The 22,565-nt window shown below is 38.3% G+C and overlaps 1 protein-coding gene across 4 annotated transcripts in view; it reads right to left on the reverse strand.

The window, feature by feature from the left end:
- The window catches only part of cadm2b (cell adhesion molecule 2b), a 218,194-nt gene that overhangs the window by 26,554 nt on the left and 169,075 nt on the right, over positions 1-22,565 (reverse strand). For all 4 annotated transcript variants that reach the window (XM_012879610.3, XM_012879607.3, XM_036149550.1 and 1 more), the window contains 2 exons: positions 8,496-8,648; positions 5,512-5,649 (listed from right to left, as the gene is read on the reverse strand). In XM_012879610.3, coding sequence (XP_012735064.1) covers positions 5,512-5,649; positions 8,496-8,648 — 291 coding nt within the window. The remainder of the gene's footprint in view (positions 1-5,511; positions 5,650-8,495; positions 8,649-22,565) is intronic.

Below are 22,565 nucleotides of genomic sequence, written 5' to 3' on the forward strand. Positions count from 1 at the left end.
ACATTAACCTTAATCCTCAGATTCTCAGGCAATTATTAAAAAAAGAAGGTAAATGTAAAAGCTTGGGTCCAACTGTAGCATGGGCTTACCGAGAATGTTGCCTGTGGGACTCCAACAGCTATTTTCAATTGAATACATGTTTTGCAAACATGATATTTTTGCCACTATCTCCAGGTATTTTGGTTTTGGTTTTTATTTTGTGTTAAAGGCACTGTGGACGACTTTCCCAGAAATCTAGGTAAGAAATGCCCAAGCCACTTTTTGAATAACTACGTAGGTATGCACAACACTATCCGCTCCTCTTTGTTCTGAGGCCTTCTGCTTCTTCTCATAAACTTGTAAGACAGTTTGTGTCTTGCAACTCTCAGCCATTTTCAAAGTAAAGCTCACTGGATACATAAACATTTGAAATGCACATGCGCAGCGAGAGGAAAGTAGCCAGGAATGACCACATTGGCGTTACATGAGCATGTCACAATGATTGGCTTGTGGGACAACTAATGGATAACACAATCCCCCTGGAACTCTAAGCAGAAAAAAGATTGTCCACTGTACCTTTTCTTGTTGTTCATTATGTTCTACGGGTCTTGCCATATCCTGTTGTTAAATTTATTAGTTTATTTTTGTGTTCTGTTCTTTGTACATTTGGATTTTATTTCTCTGGTTATTTATCCCCCATGGTTGGGGGTCAGAATTAGATAGCTCAGCTTCATTTGTGTGACAGTATCCTCCTTCCCTCAACCCCTGTCTCAGTTGCTCCTCATTATCCTCTGATTATCACAAGACCTTCCAACATCATTCTCCTCACTTCCATCAATATTGAAGTCCACTGTTGGGAATTGTTCCCTGCTGGATCCGCCCGTTACACTTGCCGTTATTTACCATGTCTCTGTTGTTCCTGTTTTTCTGCCCTAGGTCAAAAAGTTTGTTCGTAAGCTGCGACTCTTCAAGGAGCAGAAAGTCTGAACATCCTCAGTCAGAGGTGCAGCATCTGTCCCCCGTCTTGCAGCTGTACCAAGTGACATCCACTTTAAGGAAGATTAACATCAACAAGGATGCTTGTCCAGACATGGTGTCAGATTGGATGCTAAAATCATGTGCTGACCATCTTGCAGGGGTTTTGTTGGACATCTTTAACCTCTACCTGCAGTTCTCCATGGTCCTTTACTGCCCGAAATCCTCTATTATTTTATATGTGCCCAAAAAAAAACAACCATCACCTGCCTCCCTGACTATCGTCCTGTTGCTCTGACCCCTGTCATCGTGAAGTGCTTTGAGATGATCCTGCAGTGATCGAGAGGATCCTGAGGATTTGAGAGGCATGCAGACTCTCCAGGCTGGCCTATGCCTATAGGGAGGATCAATCTACAGAGGATGCTATTTCGTTAGCATTTCCCACAGCTCTAACTCCTCTGCAGCATTCTAACACCAATGTCAGGATGCAATCTGTGGACTTCAGCTCAGCCTTCAACACCTTGCTTCTAGACATGCTGGCCCTGAAGCTCCACAACCTGGTATCCCCACTTTGTTCCTGGATCAGTGACTTCCTCACCAACAGGCTCCAGGTAGTGAGGATAGGGAAACGCAAATCTGCCACACTGATCCTCGACATTTAAACACCGCAGGGCTGTGTCCTCAGCTCTGCTCTTTTGACTCTCTTCACCCATAAGTGTTCTGCTATCGACCCCAGAAACATAATTGTGAAGCTTGTGGAAGACACGTCTGTGGTGGATCTCATACCCAACAACGATGAGACCCATTACAGGGAGGAGGTCTACAGTCTTACACAGTGGTGCTCCAGGAACAACCTGATCCTGAACACCAGCAAGATCAAGAAGATCATAGTGGACTACAGAGAGTCTAGGGGGACTGAACACACTCCTCTCTCCATACAGGGAGATGTGGTGGAACATGTGGACAGCATAAAGTTCCTGGGCATTCACATCTCCTCCTATCTTGGACTGACACCTACCATCTTGTGAAAAAGCCCCTACAACGTCTCTTCTTTCTCAGGAATCTGAAATGGACTGGACATTCTACTCACCTGTGCATTAACTTTTATAGAGCCACAATTGAAAGCGTCCTGTGTTACAGTGTGGGATGGGAGCTGGACGGCACAGGAGAGGAAGGATTTAGCACAGGTGGTGAGGTCAGCATGGTGTCACGAACCAGAGACAGATTGAGGACCCAGTATTCAGCCAGACAAGAAAGTGCAAATAAAAAGGCTTTAATAAAGCTCAAAAATAAGTCAGACGGGGATAAGCAGGCTCGGTGGTCAAATAATAGTCCAGAGTCGATACACAAAAATAGCAGTCCAAAACCAGCAGAAATACAGACAGGGATAAGGCAATCTCAAGTTATCCAAAAACAGAATCAGATCGGTGGTCAGTAACAGGCAGGCGGTCAGAACAGGGCAGGGAAAAACAGGATCAGGAATCAGGTTGGCTCAGATGTCAAAACAGGCACTTGGTTTAAATCAACAGGCAAAGGGAAATGCTGGACTAAACTCACCAATGGCTTGATAGACAATGATCTGGCAGAGTGCAGGAGACAGAGGCAGATATAAGTATGGGAGTGAGCCGCTGAACACAGTGAAACGAATTACAAGAGTGGGTGGAGCTGATCAGGGGAGACAAAATGGCTGGAACTAAACTGAAGCTGATTGGATGGTGACTGGTGAAGGGGAGTAAGAGGAAGACAAAAGAATGCTGGCAGGTTGTTGTGCAATTATACACTGTTTAAAGTTATTTAATGTTTCATAAATAACTCTCTGTCTGTTAAGGATTGTCTGGTGATGATCAGCTCTTAAGCTGATATCAAGACAATGGTTGAAAGGGATAAATTTGAGCACTAGCAATCTTTTAACAGCAAAACCTGCACACACATAGAATAAAAGGAGTGACAGCTTCTTTTCATGTCCAAGAATTTATTAACAGAAATAAAATGAACATCCAGAGAACATCACTATGTAATGCTGTTTACCTGAATTAACACAATATTTTGATTAATAAATCCTCTCTACTAGGCTAGTGAAACTTAACTAAACTACTAAGCAAAATCAATATCAAAAGAAGCTAAGCTAAGGAACTATTTACATGCAAAACAAACAAAAGACAAACAAGAGTGGTTGATCATAATCAGATTAATTCAGTGAATCCTTGTTCACTGAAAGTCTGATTCCAAAAACATGGAGTGGAGTTAAAACATTTGCCATGTATTTCAATCCATTCACAATGCAAAGCCCAAGTCAAACAAAACATTATTTGGTGAAATAATATTCTGAGGAGTGTTTTGTCCTGTAAAATCATTTAAATCAGAATCGCTTGCCTTTGTTTATGCGATTGTACCTCCGGCCGCTAGGGGTCGCTACATCGATCGTCGCTAACCTGGTTAAAATCTATAGTTATCAAAATTACCTTGAAAACCAGCATTAATATACCATATTGATGCGGGAATAAGGCTCATAACACCATCAGAGGATGGCGGGGCAGAACAGTTACGCTTTATGCTTTAAAACTAACTCCTTTTCAAATGTCCGAGACCGGATGTTAGCAAAGCTAATATCTTGACTGACAATATAACATAAACATTAATTTCACATCAATGTAAAAAAAACCTTTCTGGTAAAAGTTTAAAACGCACTCAACAGTGACATGGTACCAAATGCTAGCAATGCTATATTGTTAGCCCTTTGTTCAAAACGCCAGGTATACACGGTTTACAAGACATTTCCCAATAAACCTTTTTAACTTCACCCTAGCAGACCCTGGATCAAGCGTGGCTGGTCCAGGTAATCTCCCTCAGCTGCTGGCTTGTGTGTCGGTAAGGGCCAACCAGGCCCTCATGGTTTGGCCTTCTTTGTCTGCTCTCAGAGAGCTGTAGTGGAGCTGAACAGATCTGCAGAAGAATGCTGAAGTAATCTGGAAGGAAGGTGTTATCACAGTAGGACCCCTGGTGAGAGAAGGGCCATCCAAGCCTTGGGGGTCTCATGTTACGGGCAGAGTGGAATTCCTTTGTGACCCTCTTCCACTGTTCAGAATCCAATCCGAGATCAATTATTTATCATGGTGTTATTATGGCATAACACAGGTGAACTGAATAAAGGCTGGTGACAGAACTGATCAGAGCAGGCCAGAAGAAACTGATAATATAAAACAAAGTACGAAATCAAACCACATTAAAACTCAAACTATTCCATTAACCAAAACTAATACATAACCTAAACCTAAGACAGAATTGATTACATGAAGCGAATTACTAAACCAAAACAGATATTAAACTAGACCAATCCAGAACCAAAATCAACATAAAGACCAAACCTAAGACTAAACAGAACATAAGCAAATAATAAAAACCAGAGGTAATACTAAGACAGGAGAGTGAACTAATTAAAAAGACCAACATGCAATGGACTTTTCACAGGGACCACACCCACAAGTTGAGTGTTTCGTACAGGTTTTGACACCCGAGAACTTAAAGTGATTTGCTATATTCGACTTATAGTCTGCTGTAAGGAAATGTGGTTTTAAGACTCAAATAAATAATATCCACCTGGAAGAAGTTACACATAATTATTTAGGCTTGATAAAGGGTTACAACCTGTCTCATCTCTCATGGGTCAATTGGCCCTGAAGACAAACACGTTTTTTGAAAATACATATGAATTATACATGAAGCTTTTATGTTTCACCCCAATTCATAAAAATACTTGACTACAAAGGAAAATAACCAGTTATACAATGATTAAATACAGTGGTACAGAATAGTATAATTAAGGGTTTGAAATAGAAGTTCATAAGAAAGAAATGTGGAAATGACAAGAGCCATTATTATTAGGGACTTATTAGAAGCATCAAAAATACAAAAATTGTCTCAGAAGTACTCTATTTATTTGCAAGGAAAATGCATATTAAGATTGACGTTGATGTGTAGCATTAATTAATCTGTTGTAATGTGCCTTTGAAAAGAACCTTGTGTGTGTAGGTCAACAAAATTGGCTTTGGCCCAGGGGCCAACATCCTCCTAATTCCCCCCTTAGCCATGGCAAAAGTAACTTACTCTGTCCAATATTCATAACACATATTTTACAACTTTCATTCTAAAAGATACTGCAAAAAACAGGGCGACATTATAAGCTTTAAACACATTTTTTCGAGGTGACAGGACTGTGGTTTATCCAGAAACAATTTAGCTTTTAGTCTAATATCTACCATAAGCAGCACTCATTCTTTTAAACAAACCAATACACCTTGTACAGAGATATTTTACTACCACTCAGATTATTTGCTGTGAAATTTGGAACTGATTTAATCTATCTCCCACAAGTGGCCAGTTCAGTGACATCTGTCAGGTTACAAGGACAGCAGCAATGCCCAGACCAGTGTAACAGCAAAAATATGAGCACAAAGGAATTGCAGCAGCATGAATGGCTTGACAGAACAAATGTGTCCCAGAGAGTTCAGCTTGGAAGAGAGGATACAGTTCTGTGTTAAATCCATATCACAGTCTTACCTTGGACCTCCTTGTCATTTCGGAACCACCGAATGTTGGCAGCAGGTTTGCTGCCTGATGTGATGCATGTCAAGGTGATTTCGTCTCCTTCCATGGCTGGTTTCGTAAATCCTGTGATTTCTGGCCGACTTGGCACTCCTGTGGTGCACCAGAACACAAACAAGATTACCGTTCTGAACATGTGAAGCACCAATTTGCTAATTGATAGTCATTTAAGTTTAGTTATCCATAATTTCCTCTGAAAACATCATATGCATAATTTTCAGTATTCCTTTGAAACAGGTGCATGTTTTTGTCTGATTTTAGTCTGATTATTGGAACGGTGTCAAGGTCTCAATCAGCTGCAATTCATCGAAAATGCTGCTCCACTGTTCTTGACCAACCCCAGAAAAATGGATCACATTACTCTAGACCAGGGGTGTCAAACATACGGCCCGCGGGCCGTATCCGGCCCGCCGAACAATTTAGTCCAGCCCTGTGGCTAAATGCATTATCATTATAAAAAAAAAAAAAAAAAAAATTGTTTTTTTTTTGTTTTTGTTTTTTCCAGTGTCCTGTCTGGCAATGTGGCAATAAGATGCCACAAAGAGCTCATCAGATTTGACTTTCACAAGTGGACAAGATAAAAGGAAGAGAATGATAAAACAATTATTGAAAAAAAAACATGTACTTCGTTTAATTGAAAATATGCAGTTCCTATATTGTCCACGAGGGGCGCTGTGTTTTAATTAGCAGATTAAGCTTCAGGTGTGGAAAAATTCAAATAATTTCTTAATTTTTATCTGTTTGATGTATTTTGTCATGCAGGACAGCGTTTTTAAGTTCCAAAAAATGTGAATAAATGTTTTTCAACATTGTACAATCACTGTGATCAGTTCTTATGCATAATGCACAAGTAAATGTTTAACTGAGTAAAAGTATTGTTGAAATTGCACATACTTTACTTAAAAACGCTGAGGTTATTCATAATATATTGTGTAAAAGTGAAATTAACTTAATATAAAAATCAACAACAAGTCCACATTTATTAGTTCTATTTAATCTTGTAATGAGTTAACTCGTGTGGCCCTCTTGAGATCAGATTAAGCTGTATGCGGCCCCTAAACCAAAATGAGTTTGACACCCCTGCTCTAGACCTTAAAACACCACAATCACTCCCTCTTTGTCAAGAGAATGTTATTTAAATTGTTGGTGTTGTCGCTTCTATGGCATGAACTTTGATGACACTTCAGATTATTAGATATTCCTTTACTTTGTGGTCCTAGGACCAGAACTGAACAGGTGGAAGTAGCATTGAGTTTCCATGCTCCTCAGCTCTGGAACAAAATTAATGAAAGCCTAAGACATGCAGAAAATGTTAGCTCTGGTTGAAAACATTACTGTTTACTGCCGCTTACACATCAAGGCCAAAGATAGCGTTATCATTTCTGACTTCTCTCAGCTTTTTATTTTCTTAAATTGTGTTGTATAATGTTTCTTTTCTTCGTGTCTTTCTGACAAAAACAACTGTTAGCAAAATTACTTTAAAAATTGCCAGGATAAATAATAATGAATCAAGTGGAGTCAAACCACTTTTTTCAAACGGTATTGGACCCAATAACCAGCAGTTTTCAAGTTCAATAAATGTTGTTTGTATGTGAATCACTATGACTGACTGCTGCATCCTTGGTGCCCAAAGGAACATTATCACAGATCATTCCAGAGCAGCTGTAAGACTTTAACCATCACTGTTCCCAACAATACTAAATTTGAACAATTTTTTGCTGTTATTGCTTACAGAAATCCTTCTAATTCTTGTATTTTCTTTGCTATTATTATTTACAGGTGTTTTGTTGTTTTTTTTCGTACACAAACATGCATCCACATTTTGTACAATTATGCAATTAAACCCCACCGAGTTGTACATTTCTATTATTCTGAGTATTTTCCTCTTCCAATTTCTTGAATATATATATATATATATATATATATATATATATATATATATATATATATATATATATATAGAGAGAGAGAGAGAGAGAGAGAGAGAGATAGATAGATAGATAGATAGATAGATAGATAGATAGATAGATAGATAGATAGATAGATAGATAGATAGATAGATAGATAGATAGATAGATAGATAGATAGATAGATAGATAGATAGATAGATAGATAGATATAAACCTCTGTGTATATCTGTATGCTTCAATCTGCCTTCCACTTTGCTGCTGGTACTCATGAATTCCCCCACTGTGGGAATATAAAGGATGTTTCCATTCTATTCTATTCGATTCTAAATAAATGGTGCTATCAAAACGGCAGTCTTGTACTTCATATTCTTTTACATTCTGCAGCTATGTTAGAGAAAAAAACAACACTATTTTTATATTTTACACAACCTTGTTTCTGGCATTTAGCTCTATAGTCAGAAATCTTCAGCCATTCTCAGACTTTGAACTTTTCGCAGATGCTGCGTTTCAGTGAAATTGAAATTTTAACATTGTCAGCGTCAAAAGTATTTCTCCTACAACTGCTACTCCTAGTCTGAATGCTATATAATTAACAAAAATGATATAAAGTAAAAACAGAGAAACCTTCTGGATAAAAAGCATGCTGGCATGGCAGCAGTGCAACATGTTTCATGTCAGGATGTCACATTACTCCACATATATTCACTAGCTTTGAATTTTTGATTTTTAGTAACTTTGTAGTAATAATCTGGCTGTAGTTGTGTGTGTGTGTGTGTGTGTGTGGGGGGGGGGGGTTGCTCTGATCACTACATTGACTTGCACTCTGACATTTTTCAGGTAGTCATGTAAATTTTAGCTTAGTTGGAGCTTGTGTTATTAACCTGGTATGTCTGTAATTAGTTTATAAACATGTCTGCATTGAACTTCAGTGCTAAGATATTATAGATACATATATACCATATACCAGAATATACCAGAATTTAAACATGTTAAATATCTAGTGCAAGACAAAGGCATGTTTCTTCTTACCTAAAACAGTGAGATAGGCTTTAGTTGTCTTGACAGGCATGGTGAAGAGTGAGCACGTATACTGCCCCTCGTCTGACAGGCTGACGTCATTGATTCTGATGGTGAGCTCCTGTGACGTGGCTCGTACAAGCTCAATTCTGTGATCCCTCAGAGCTGAAAAGAAGAAGGAAACTGAATGACAAAGAGCATAGAAAAACAACCACATCTCACTAACGAGGACAATTATATGGACTTAGAAACTGGGGCTGTAGAGATACTGTGCACATTTTCTGTAAGCTTCACCAGAACAAGGCTGAATAAACAGTGTCTTAACTTTTCCAACTACATTAGCTACTTAGGTTTCTAGCCTGACAAGATTATTCACAGTCACAGAAAAACAAGAAAGCATAAGTGGAGGTCACTGAGGTGCAACATCTACAAAAACTTGGTGCCCTTGAAGTTATAGTGTTATTTTTCTATAATCATTTACTTTCTTGGTATTTATTTATACATTTAGCAACTGGCTTTGCTGGCGTCATTTTCTCTTACAGACAAACACAATAGTCTCCAAACAAAATTAGTCAAATTAATTTCAAGAACTCCGTGTTCTTGAAATAAAAAAAAAAATTAAAATAACTCTGTGTTGTGGAGACATAGCCTAAGCAATGCATCATTGCTGTCTACAAGCTGACACAACTCAGCTAGTCCAGTCCGGAGTGTTCATCCATTCATCGTGGCATGACTGTGATATTAATTTGGGGCTTTTAATTATTAATGTAAAATATTATCTTACACCTAATGGTTGTGGTGTTTAGTTGCGTTCTTAAACGACTGGCTTCTTGTAACATTTTGTGCCCATTTCTTCAGCACACAATGCCCAATACCAGTATAATAGACAAGTGGAGGAGTAGAGGACAAAATCAGAAGTATGAAGCCTAGGAAAGGAGTTGTGAATCGGGATCTGTCCAAGGACTCAGGTTATGATCAACTTTCTGCCATGTTTGAGATCAAATTGTCTTTGTGCCATCCGGCTTGTATGAAAGTGTTCTCAAATTAGCTAGAATGACAACTTTAACTCCAACTGGGAATTTGATTTTAGAAAAAGATCATGAAGAAGAAGATGTCTGAAAACTTATAAAACTTATAAAACGAGAATTCGGTGCAAGTTTCTCATTATACTCACAATATCAAGTATACATGAATAAATAGTCCTGACAATTTTGTAATGCCTTCACTTTACAAGTTCAAAGCATTTTGGTAGTGACCGTGACTGAGAGCATCTGGTAGTTTCTGTTTGCCAACACTCCTTGTATGGACCAACAATTAAAAGAAGATCTAAGAAAGGAGAATTGTGGATTTACATAACTCGAACGATCTTTTGGAGCCATATTTTGCCTGCTGATCCCAAGGCCATCATGTCAAACAAGTTTCATAAACGTTAAACCGCCTGAACATTAGTGTCACTGCACACAATGAAGCAACTCTTACAGAAATATACACAAATATGATGCAGAAAAAAATAAAAACTATCTGCTCTAAAGTGGATGCTTTCAAGTTCAACTGATATTTGCCAACTAGCCCACATGGACAAGTCCAAAAGCCTTCTGAGGAAATGCGTTACTGTCAGACAAGGCAGGAATTTATTCAAAATGAAGGTTTCAAACCTAAGAACACTGTACAAAGTCAGATCATCCAGGCCCAGAGTCATCCATGCTTCAGAGGCTTCCCTGGTTCAACACATTCACACAAATCAAATAGAAGGCCTCTGCAAAACTTGATGACATGCAAAGGAGGGATTTCAGCTCTTTGAATCTGCTTGCTTTATTATCAGTCCTCTAAGAACCTAATTAGACACCACATCCATTGGGTGTTTAGGCAGGACATTGACCTTAAAGACACATCAAAACTGGTTTTGGAATGGATAAGAAGCCTTAAATCCAGCTTCTGAGATGATATTGATAAAGCTCACTGCCTTTAGGTGGTCAAAGCTTGGGCACAAACGCCATTGAAATGTAAAGGTAACCAAAAAACAATACCTCCAAATTATTTACATATTTCCTTAAGAACAAGAAAGTCAATGTTTTGGAGTGACTAATTCAAAGTTCTGATCTCAGTCCTATAGATAAAATATTGGGACATGTGAAAAGGTGTGTCTAAGAATATATCCATTTCTAAAAATAAAAAAAAAATATTTAAAAGATTTCACCCAACTTAGCTTAAATGGGAATTTTGCCAAATAACACTGTTTGCGTAAACTCCAGAATTTGAAGAAAGTAAATTAAAAAAAATCATTAAGAAATGTTCTTTTTATTCTGGAATTTGGCAAAATGAAGCGATTTTGGTGGCCATAACTGATCTGAAATAGATAAAGTTTAGTCTGGTTCAATGGCACACAGAAAGAAGTGGATTTGTCTCTTTACATATTGTATGTAAGCATGTGGTCATACTGTTTATAATTGACATTCACAGTATTAAAACATTTCTGAAACTACCAGCAAAAAAAAAAAAAAAAAAAAAAAAAGTGTTCTGAGCAAATCTACAACAACCTGTTCAATAGAGACGTTTTAATGTTAAAATAGCCTGAATCCATCTCTCCTTATTCAACTGTGATGATAAATCTAAAAACTCACAAAAAATAGAAGTCTTCACTGACTAAGGTCAGCCTGTACCTTTTATCCCTTTTTACAGTATTAAATCCCGAATAACCTTCGTCTTCTGTACGAGCACAAGTGAACAACCACAGAGGGCGGGAGGCAAAGTGGCTTCATTGAATAAATTAGACATTCTTAACCCTCAGTCCCTTTAGGCCTGGCCAGCTCTCTCCTGGGACTTTTTTCCCCCCATTCGAGGTAATTTAAACTCTGTTGTGCTGTGCTCCGAAGAGAAAATCTGGCAAAATGCAGCAGGAAGGTTGCTGATTAGGATTTACAGCCAGTGGTAGGTCACACCTGGCATTTGATTTCAAAGATGCGAAAGCAGTAGACACGTGAATTACAGCTAAAAGTAATTGGCTGAAATGTTTAATAGGTTTTACACAGAAAACAGATCATTATCAGAAATGCTGCTTTTTATCCTTAATTACATGGGATGATTGTTATCACATAATGACTGTGATATGCACTTAGAAGCAACAAAAAGACCAATGCCTGGAAGAAGTTTCTTAATGAAGACTTAAATTGTATTTTTTGAAGACTAAAGAGCAGTGTAAATAAATGAAATCTTCAAGCAAGAATCATTAATTATTACAAGCTTATTACCTGCGACTGCGTCTAATACAAACATTTGACAGCGTTGCAGTAGCAGACGGCATCCTGAAACAAAGCTGTTCTTTGTAGTTAAGCATCCTCCCAATCCAGCCTAAAATTGCCCAAAGGCTTCAGCAGAAAACGGCAGTCTTTGGTGGATCCACAAACCGGAGAGGTGACAAGGTCTAAGCAAACATTGCACAGCTACTCAAGATATGGAATTACGGCCTGGGAGGATCAAAGCAGTGAATGAGATGACACGCTTCTCCTTGCCTATATCCCTCTATCTCTGCGACACATGGAGGGGAGGCAGAAAGAAACAAGCCAAGTTTTCTCCTTCCAAGCCCCCTGTTACTGGAAACACCTTTTTTTTTTTTTTTGAGGTGCTGCTAAATGTTTTCTCTGTGTTCTGTAACACGGATTTGATGATGGAAAGCTGCTGTTTTTGTTTTGTGATAAACTGCCAGAAACTTGTATGAGACATTTGCGGCTTCTTCCAGTAGGTGTGACCAGCATGAAATGATATCCGTTTCGCCACATTTATAGTGTTGTCAACAAGGATTAAAATGCCGGTGAAACTCCCCAACGTTGGTAGAGCGCACTCCCCTTGGTTTGCAGGTATCATTTTCAATCGTTACAGATGCGGGTTTAATATTGTGCTATTTGTCATTTTTGTACTCCATAGTGGCACATACCGTGCCGAGTAAAAATATTCATGTTTCCTGAATTTTAACACAGTGGGTGGTGTGCCTTCACATTCAGCCCCCCTGAGTCAATATTTTGTAGAACCACCTTTCGCTGCAATTACAGCTGCAAGTCTTTCGAGGGTATCCTCTGCCAGCTTTGCACATGCCGACTGAAATTGTGTTTGCAAAATAGGTCAATCTCAGTCACATTTGACGGAGAGTGTTTGTGAACATCAGTAATCAAGACTTTGAATGAGCCATTCTAAAACATGAACCTCCACCGATCTAAGCCACTTCGCTGTAGCTCCGGCTGTATGTTTAAGGCATTCAGGTGAACATTTGCCCTAGTTTCAAGTCTCTTGCAGCTGGTTTGCATCCATCTTTCTATTATCTCTAACCGGTTTCCCCTGTCGCTGTTGAAGAAAAACATCCCCCACAGTATGATGCTGTCATCACATTTCATGGGGGTGATAGTGTGGTCAGGGTGATGTGCGGTTTTAGATTTTCATCAAACATACAGTGCCTAGCACAAGCAATCACCACCATTGGCTTTTTTATCTATTTTGTAACAAACCTCTAATTTAATTGTTTTTACTTGTATTTTAATTGTATGTGATAGATCTTAAAAAATATAGTCTAAGCTGGTGAAGTGAAATGAGAGAAAAGCATAAGAACACAAAATTAGAATAAAACACTGAAGGTTAGCATATGCATTCACCAACTTTGCTATGAAGCCCCTAAAATGTTATGGCACAACTAATTAGCTTCAAAACTCACATAATTAGTTAAATGAAGTCCACCGGTGTGCTATCAAAGTGTCCCATGATCTATCAGTATAAACACAACTTTTCTAAAAAGCCCCATAGGCAGCACCACTAAGCAAGAAGCATCACACCATGAAGACCAAGGAGCTCTCCAAACAAGTCAGGGGAAAAGTTGTTGAGAAGTACAAGGCAGGGTGGAGTTATAGAAAAAGCATCAACATCTTTGATGTTCACCCAGAGCACCATCAAATCCATCATCTTCAAATGAAAAGCACATGGTACTACAACAAACTTTGCCAAATGAGGGCCTCCCACCAAAACCTACAGACCAGGCAAGAAAGGCATTAATCAGAGAGGCAGAACACAGACCAAAGGTAACCCTGATGGAGTTGCAAAGACCAGAGGATATGTCCATCCGACCACAATAAGCCAGAGAAAAAGTCATTTCTTAGTGTTAAAAATAAGAAGGCATGTTTTGAGTTGGCCAAAAGGCATGTGGGCGACTCCCCGAATGTATGGAGGAAGGCACTCTGGTCTGAAGGGACTAAAACAGAACTTTTACACCATCATCTGAAACACTTTATCTGACGCAAACCCAACACATGCCAATCACCCCAGAGAAGCAGGAACTAGGAAACCGGTCCGACTCAAAGGACAGAAATGGGGCTAAATACAGGGATATACTTGAGCAAAGCCTGTGGCAGTCTGCCTGTGATTTGAGACTGAGACAGAGGCTCGCCTTCAAGCTGGACAATGACCTGAAGCGTTACTGCTAGAACACAACTTAAGTGGTTCAAGGGAAAACATTTAAATTAGTTGGAATGGCCTAGTCAAAGTCCAAACCTCAATCCAATAGAGAATTTGATGCTAGACTTGAAAGATTGCTGTTCACAAGTGAAAACCATCCAACATGAAGGAACTGGAGAAGCTTTGACTTGGGGAGTGGACAAGAGTGCAAGTGGCAACTCAGAGAGACCGATCTATATAGTCATGTCAGGTTGGAAGGTAACAAAGCATGTTACCTCACATGCTGAATATTGGGGCAAGACACTGTACATAGATTGACATTATTTACAATTTTTAACTTCTGACAGTAGTTAGTGGCACATTTATTTGTATAAAATGTTCAAAAATGTGTTCTCCAAACAAGCCACTACTGCACTGCTTTGTGTTGGTTTAGCACTTCAAATCACCATAAAATCTATTGAAGTATTTGGTTCTAACGAGACAAATGTAGAAAAGTTCAAAAGCATATGAAGGAACTGTATAAATATATAATTCAACAGAGTTATATTAGTTTCAAAGCTTACAGAACAAAGTTTTCCCTGAAGGTTTACTGCTATAGTTAGATATTCTTCCCAATTTCATGATATGCACTTGTCATTGTAATTTATAGAGAGTAAAGCTAAAATATCTCATACTCCTCTATCACCAACTTTAAAAAGACCCATTAACAATGTCTGCCTTTCAATTGATGCAACGTCTCTTTTTAAATACCAAGGAGTGACCCAATGCAATACAGAAGGCTGATAATTTCAAGTGACATTTAAAGCTAAAAGGATTGAGCTCATTTTCTGTAATTCATGAACGTCACTTTACAATTCAGAACTGAAATATATCCAAATGTCAGTTGCTGAATTATTGAATCTGATAGACAAAAGCCAAGAAATGACCGAAACCTACAGTTTAAAAAAAAAAGATGTTGACTGGGTGCTATGTTGCTGAAAAGCCAATTGCATTAAACCCTAATAAGTCAAGGTATATTGATGGAATAAGATGTACAACCGAAAGGCAGGTATTATCTGTTACTCAAATACCATATGATCAGGACAACAAACTACTTGGAATCCAATACAGGCAAAGAGCCCAGGTTGTGGGTAGATCCGTCACAATCAAACCCAAATGCCACGGCTGACAAAGTTTTTTTCCAGGTACTTTGGGAAATCAATGTGATGAAAAGGTTCATTTCCCCTAAACCCTAGATAGCTCTGCTACTGTTCATTCTGCTTAGGCAGAAACATAAATCTGCACCCTGACCTTGTGTATGGAGCAGCCTTGTAGCGTGGCAGCTAAACGACGTGGCAGGAGTGCGTCTCTCGTGATGGAGGCCTTCCCAAGGTTGTCTCAGATCAGTTAAACGTATTGCCCAGCTCTTTGCATGGAGGCTTTAATTTATTTTCCTGACAGAACTTAGCTCTAGCCACTATGGTGCCTTGACAAACTTGGGCTATTTTTGCATTTTGTCACATAATAAAAAAACTACCTTAATTGAAACAACGAAAAATGTGATGCTCATTTGTATGAATGCCCTTTTACTCTTTTAGCACAAAATACAATCCAGTACAACCGTCGTGATGTAACCTACTTAGTTAATGGTCCACCTGTGTGGGATCTAGTGTGAAGAGGTTTAGAGCAGGGTTAGGTTATAAAATAATTACAAAAAAAGTAAAAAAACAAAACAACTGGACTTTTTTCCGAAGTTTGAAGACGTTTCGCTTCCCATCCAGAAAGCTTTCTCAATTGAAATGTCTGGAGTAGTGCTTTATATTATTGCCCAAATAATGGCGTTGTTTTGTCTTAGATAACATGCAAATTAAGCTGAAACTGGTCCACCCCTTGGAATGTGGAGACGCTAGGGTCATTGTTGGCCTGGCTTACAGGAGAGATGACATTTGAATTGAGAAAGCTTTTTTCGATGGGAAGCGAAACGTCTTCAAACTTCGGAAAAAAGTCCAGTTGTTTTGTTTTTTAACTGTTTTTGGAATGATCATGACCTGGATGACTGAGAATCTTCACTAGTTGTAAAATAATATCCCAAGCTTTGAACAACTCATGGAGCACTGTTTAATCCATCATCAGAAAACGTAAAGATTATGGCCACAAATATACGAAGACATGGCCGTACACCTGAGGTCACAGGCCTGGGAGGAGAGCATTCATCAGAGAAACGGTCAAGAGGCCCAAAGGGACCTTTGGTTAGTCCAAAGAGGCTACAAATATCCACAGTCTGGTTGGGAGAATCAGTTCACACAACCCATAAGCCATGTAAAGGACACAGTTAACGTGAAAAAAAATCGCTCAGAGAGACAGTAACTTAACATTTTTTGCATACATGTAAAATAGTATGCTCACTGAAAAAAACCTTGAACACACTATTTCCATCTTGATAAAATTGTATGGCAGTAAAAAGCTGTGGGGATATTTTTCTTTAGCAGAATTACTAAAGAAATGCCAGGCTTTTATTTGTAAAAAACATGAATAATATTATAATAAAAACTCAATAAATAATGTATCGGTCATGTTTCCGGAGGTTGTGGCTAGACCCGAAAGCTGACAGCTATCCGGAGACAAGATTATGGTAAGTAGGTTTTAATAAAAATGAAACCAAAGAACTTACAGGAGGGTAGAGCACAAAAGGAAGATGATAATCAGAGAAGCTTACAGCAGGTATAAAGACCGGTTTGACGAAGGAACCGGTACATGAAAGGAGAAAAAAACCTAAATGCAGAGGGAGTGAGGCGTGAAGGCGAGGAGAGCAGCTGAGAGCAATGAAGGCAGGGAGCTAAGGGAAAGGGAGACGAATGACAGACGTAGACAAGGAGGAAATATATGAAGAGCTCTAACTAAACAACAGAGAATCAGAAACTTATTAAATAACTAATATACTAACTGGTCCACAAAAGTAAGAGTTAATACAAACACTAAGGGAAAAGTAACTAAGGAAAGGCTGATCCAGAAAACAGCAAACTCAAAAAACAAACAGTAAAGGATGATGACAGCATCATTTCATTTCCACTTTCCAACTATGCATCACTTTGTTAATACATCGCAAGAAACAATAACTACTGAATACACTGAAAATTGTGGCTGGATGTGACAAAGGTTTGAACAGGTTGAAGGGATATGAATAATTCTGCACAGGGAGTAGAAGGCCAAACACACTCACAGGACACTTTGTTGTAACATTTTGTCAACTTTAACCACAAAAGTGTTAAAGCTAAAACTTGTTCAATTTTAGTTTGTCCAGAATAGGGATAAAGCATTCTAAAGTATAATTAAAATGAAATCTGTTCACAATAAAGGGATGTATTTGGAGATTTCTGAGGTTGGCTGACAGCCAGGTTGGATCCGTCCTTAGATAACTGGACTCGCCATTATGGCGTGACACTCACTTTATCTTTTAGAACACAGATGTTAAAAAATGTCTCTAATCTCAAACAATGACAGAAACCCCAGACAGAAAAAAAAAAAGTACATTTTACATCCATCCATTACTCTTGGAACCAAACTGAGAGTTCTCAGGTTCAGTCAAAATATTGTACATCTGCGTTCCCATGTCACCATTTTTGCATTGCCTATTACCACTTTGAGCTCGACTCGAAATGTGAAAGCACTAGCTGTCCTTCAGCGGGAACACAGAATCCTGGCAAGCACCCCCTGCCTGCTTTCCATCCATGGGCTCCACTCTTTGCAATTAGAGGGTGTTTGCTGCTGGCTGTGCTCACTTGGTGGCTGTGTGGGCGATTTTGGACAAGTTCCAAGTATATAGTGGTGCAGGCAGGGGGCTCTTCTGCACCACACATGTGGCCACAATTAACAGAAGGAAAGAGCCTTGTTCCAGAGGGCCATTGTCACTGCCTGCTCGCTCAGAAATCCCACAGAGCAGATGCTACTCAAATTAGACTAATTTTCTGTGCTTGAAGCGGTATACCAAAGAAGGAGGAAATCTCTTTATGGCTATGCACATATACCTGATTCAATCAGGAAGTAATGAGACTGAATATATTTTTGTGTTTCTCAGACCATTAACATAGGACTTTTATTGTACCCTGTGAGATTGAACTTTTTACAAGAGCGGCTTAAATCACATCATTGAAAAGTTAATTTATTTCAGCAATTCAATTTAAAAGGGACGCTTGTATTTTATACATTCATTACACGCGGGCGTGATACATTTCAAGCGTGTCTTTCTGCTAATATTGATGACTTTAACTTATAGCTGAAAAAAAAACATTTTAGAGTCTTGGAAAATGTTAATGTTACACAGGTAAAAAAAAAAAAAAAAAAAAAAAAAAAAGGATGTTTGTAATGCATAAATGTTATGCTATGGCCACGTTAGGGCCCACATGATCTTGGGAAAGACTGCTGACTTGAAAGTTGTCCAGTAGGAAGTCACCGAAGCCTTCAACAAAGAGGATAAGTGACAATGAGGGGTTGGAAAACAGGCTGGTGGCCTCAAAACACATTATTGGAAAGTTGAGTAAAAGGAAGTGTGGTAGAAATGGGTTCAGAAGCAACGCTAAAAAACCATAGACTTGAGAAGAAATAAAGCTCATTTAAAAGTGTGGGGGATATTCAAAAGTTCCATGGACTCGGGTACAGATGCATCCCTTATGTTAAGCCACTTCTGAACCAAACAACATCACAGGCATCTTATCTAGGATAGGAAGAAAAAGCTCTGGGCTGTTGCTCTCTGCTCTGTGGTCTAAAGTCATCTTTTCAAATTAGTGTACATTTTGCAATTCTAAAATCACTAAAGCACATTAACTTTTTCACGTTATCCCACTTTATGTATATACGGACAACTGAGTCACGGGTGAAGAGATACACAGCAACAACTTTGCCTTTGTCAAAAATAAACCTAAAATTACTCACAATTCTTTGCTGATCTAAGGAGCTGATAGAAATATAAAAATATGTGAATTTGAATTGTCAAACAAGATCCAGTGTTTTACATCCCAGAGCTGTTTCTCACATTAGCAGTCGCAGCAAAGTGCATGGTGACACAATGGTAAATTCACATTTCAGTGAAGCTAGAAGTAAAGCAGTATACTTAAAAGCCCATTAGTCCCTTAAGAAGACATTAGCCATGGCCATGAGGCCCCTTTCTGCATTCCTATTAAAAACATTAACTGAAAAGTAAACACCACTTTAAAGAACAAACTTGTGGCTTCTTACCAGTATAAAATCATTGAAAGACATTGAAATAATAATAAATAATAATAAAATAATTATTAACAACAACAACAACAACAACAACAACAACAATAATAATAATAATAATAATAATAATAATAATAATAATAATAATAATAATAATAATAATAATAATAATAAATTGGTTAACCTGCTTAAAATGAACAACACATCTTATGTTTTTACTAGATTTGCGATCTAAATGTGCTTTTACTGGTGTTCACTCCTGTAATTGCATCCTTGGTAATTATCCTTCATTCTCTCAGGCTAATGAATGTTTTAATGCTCACATTAGAGCATTCATTTAGCACATAACAGCATTTTGATTACAACAAGCCAATTAAGATCAATTTTGCTTCGTGACCTTTATGATTCATTCTGAGTTCCCCAATTAAATGTCATGAATGATGAACCATGAACTTAGAAAAGATGGGACTGAAATGGAGAAATGGACAATGTAATGAAGAACGCTGATGTGATCTTGGGGCTTGAAGCATAAATCTCCAATACATATATACCAGTTAAATAGTTAGACATCTCCACATTGCAGCACACGCTGTTGATGAAATTAGCTATCTTCCTTCCACGTGAATCCCACAGTAGTTTTTTAATGATTGCATTATTCATATTCACCATATCTGATAAAAGATTCTGTATGCCTTCGTGAATGCAATTACCATTTTCTATAGCCTCACTAGCATTTTATCCATTTCCCACAGAAGCCAGAGTGAAATAAATCATAATGAAGACAGCAGAGGACAGCTCTGTTCTCATTTGTCCTGCTCAGGAATAATGATGCACAACAGTGGCGACTTATGATAGGGATAATTCAACAAAAGTTATATGGTCTGAATCACTTTTTTTTTTATTAGGGCAGCCCACCAAAAGTGCTGGTCCCTAGCAGTGACCACTAATTGGCCTAATGTATGAGGGAAGCAGTGGCCTAACTATTAGGGCAATTTATCTCTGTTCTTTCAAGCCTGTACAGGAACCAGATCTTTACCAAAGTGGAATGTGAAGCCTCTCCGGTGGTCAAATTCAGCCTAGACTTTGATATACATAATAGATGAGTCTGAGCAGGCCAGCGAGCAAGCTGGCATGATAAAAGACGAGGGATGTCTTGACCGTTCGACTAATATGCAAAGAGACACCAACTCATGATCTCATGTGGCAGAGGAGGTCAGTTAGTATTCTTCTGAAATTCCACAAAGCTCGACTAAGCTTATTCTGGGATGTTATGAGATCTCGTCTAAGCACTGAACCGTAATAGTTATCCCCTAAAGTCTATTATGTGATAAAGCCACTGTCTACCTACTTTACTGTTTAATAACTGTTCTTTAAGCTTATGTGAAAAAATAACACATAAAAATGTTAAATCTGTGGTAATCATTGCCAATGCTAGCTATATATATATATATATATATATATATATATATATATATATATATATATATATATATATATATATACATATATATATGCACATGCATACACTTTTATTCAAGCAAGAGGTTTATTTTAATTGGAAATGACAAATGTATCACAACGAGACATGTTGAAGGGTTATCACCTTATTTATACTTTCAAAAAAACATGCCATGTTGAAGATTATTTCTCACCTTCTCAATAATTAACAGAAAGGTCCTTATTGACCTTAGATTAATTGAAACATTCTCATAATTAAGGACAATCTTTTTGCATGTCCCCAATGTTATTTTTGAGCAATGAGCTCCAAGTCTTCGAGGGTGAAAGTGTCCTTGCCATCACCTTAATATTTAGCTACCTCCAAAAAAAATTCAAGTCGGATTCAAGTCGGGATTCTGGTTGTTAAGTCAAACCATTAATATGTGGCAAAGTATATTTACTACAAATCAGAATCCAGCTCAATGTAGAGACTGATGCAAGGGGAATGTTAAATCTAAAATTCCTTTATTTTGGAAGACTGTAAATGTCTCTGTGATGATGTGAATTCAACAAGTTAATTTTACCTATTTTTTTTTTTTTTTAAATGAACCAGTTGTTGGTTACAGAGTTCAGCTTGAGAACCCGTCCCTGTTGTTATCATTGTGATGCTACAGATAATATGAACTGTTGTAAAAAACATCTCTGGTAAATAAATTATCTCTGGTTAATAAATCAAACACACCATTTCACAGGAGAATATCAGTTGTCTGAGCTGTGGTCTGTGCCCCTTTTACACCGGCTTCATTTGGCACGGCTCTACTCGGCTCAGCTAGCTTAGGGCACATTTCAAATATAGTTTATTCAGCCCTGGGCTGGGTTTTTATTGGCCCTGTTCTTGATCTAGGGCCGATTAGAGTGAAATAGGGCCGAGATGTGACGTGCTCACTGATTGGCCGAGGGGTGAGGAGAAACGAGAAGGTTTTCTCCGAGGAATTTCAGGAGAAAGTTAAACTGAAAAGCAACGGGGACCACCATAATCAGAATGGGTCAAACCAAAATATCATTGTATTAATTTACAAAGCATACACCATGCATGAAGAAAACAACAGAACAGAAAAAGGACACTTTTTTTGTGCAGACGTTCATTATTTTACTCTTAAAAAATATACAATTATTTATTTAATTTTTTTATCCTTTACTGTTTCTCGCAGATTTCTTTAAAGGGTTAATGTGAATATCACACAGTAATGCTGAATAGCGGCACAACACTGATGGCTGGAGGTGGGACTAAAGGCACTAACAAGAGGCGTTCACCAACCCATGGTTCTTACCTGGTCAGTTGAAAACCAACATAATTAGAATAGAGTGGAGCCCGGCCCAGAGTGGGCAAACAACTCAGTTGTTCAAGATTCAAGACTCTTTATTGTCGCTGCATGTTACTGTGGTGAAATTATTTTCAGGACGTACTCCAGTTTAGAGTAAACGCAAAAAAACAACATACAGTAAATATGTTTACAGCCATTTTTTTCCACATAAGAGCATGCAAAAGATAAAAAGGGTCAAATATAAGAAGTTTATGTCAGAGTCCAAGGGCTTGATATCAGTCCCTCGCAAGTGATATGAGCCAATTTACATAGATTAGTTTAGTCCGTCCTAGAATCACAAGTTATGAGGTAATAAGGTGCCTTTGTGCAATGATTTTGAGGCTACATTTACATACATGTGTAATTGATATTCCTTAGAGAAGAGCGTGCAAATAGGCAACAGTACAGTGATGTAACATAAACAAACAAACAACTCGTTGTTTGCCCAAGGTGTGCGCTACTACGTTCCTCATCCAAACGGTCCCTATACAAGCCGTCCAATTTGGCTAGAACATAGGTTTTGCTGCATGTAGAAATTATCTTGCTGTCCCTCCACTGTTGAGTACTGTCACATAAGCCAACCATCTTGCTAACTGTTATCACTTCCAGCGGCAGCTGGCGCAAATTTGTGACATATGTCCATAGAAAGTGA

Source organism: Fundulus heteroclitus, chromosome 18 (genome assembly GCF_011125445.2).
Source record: "Fundulus heteroclitus isolate FHET01 chromosome 18, MU-UCD_Fhet_4.1, whole genome shotgun sequence".
Lineage (NCBI taxonomy): Eukaryota > Metazoa > Chordata > Actinopteri > Cyprinodontiformes > Fundulidae > Fundulus > Fundulus heteroclitus.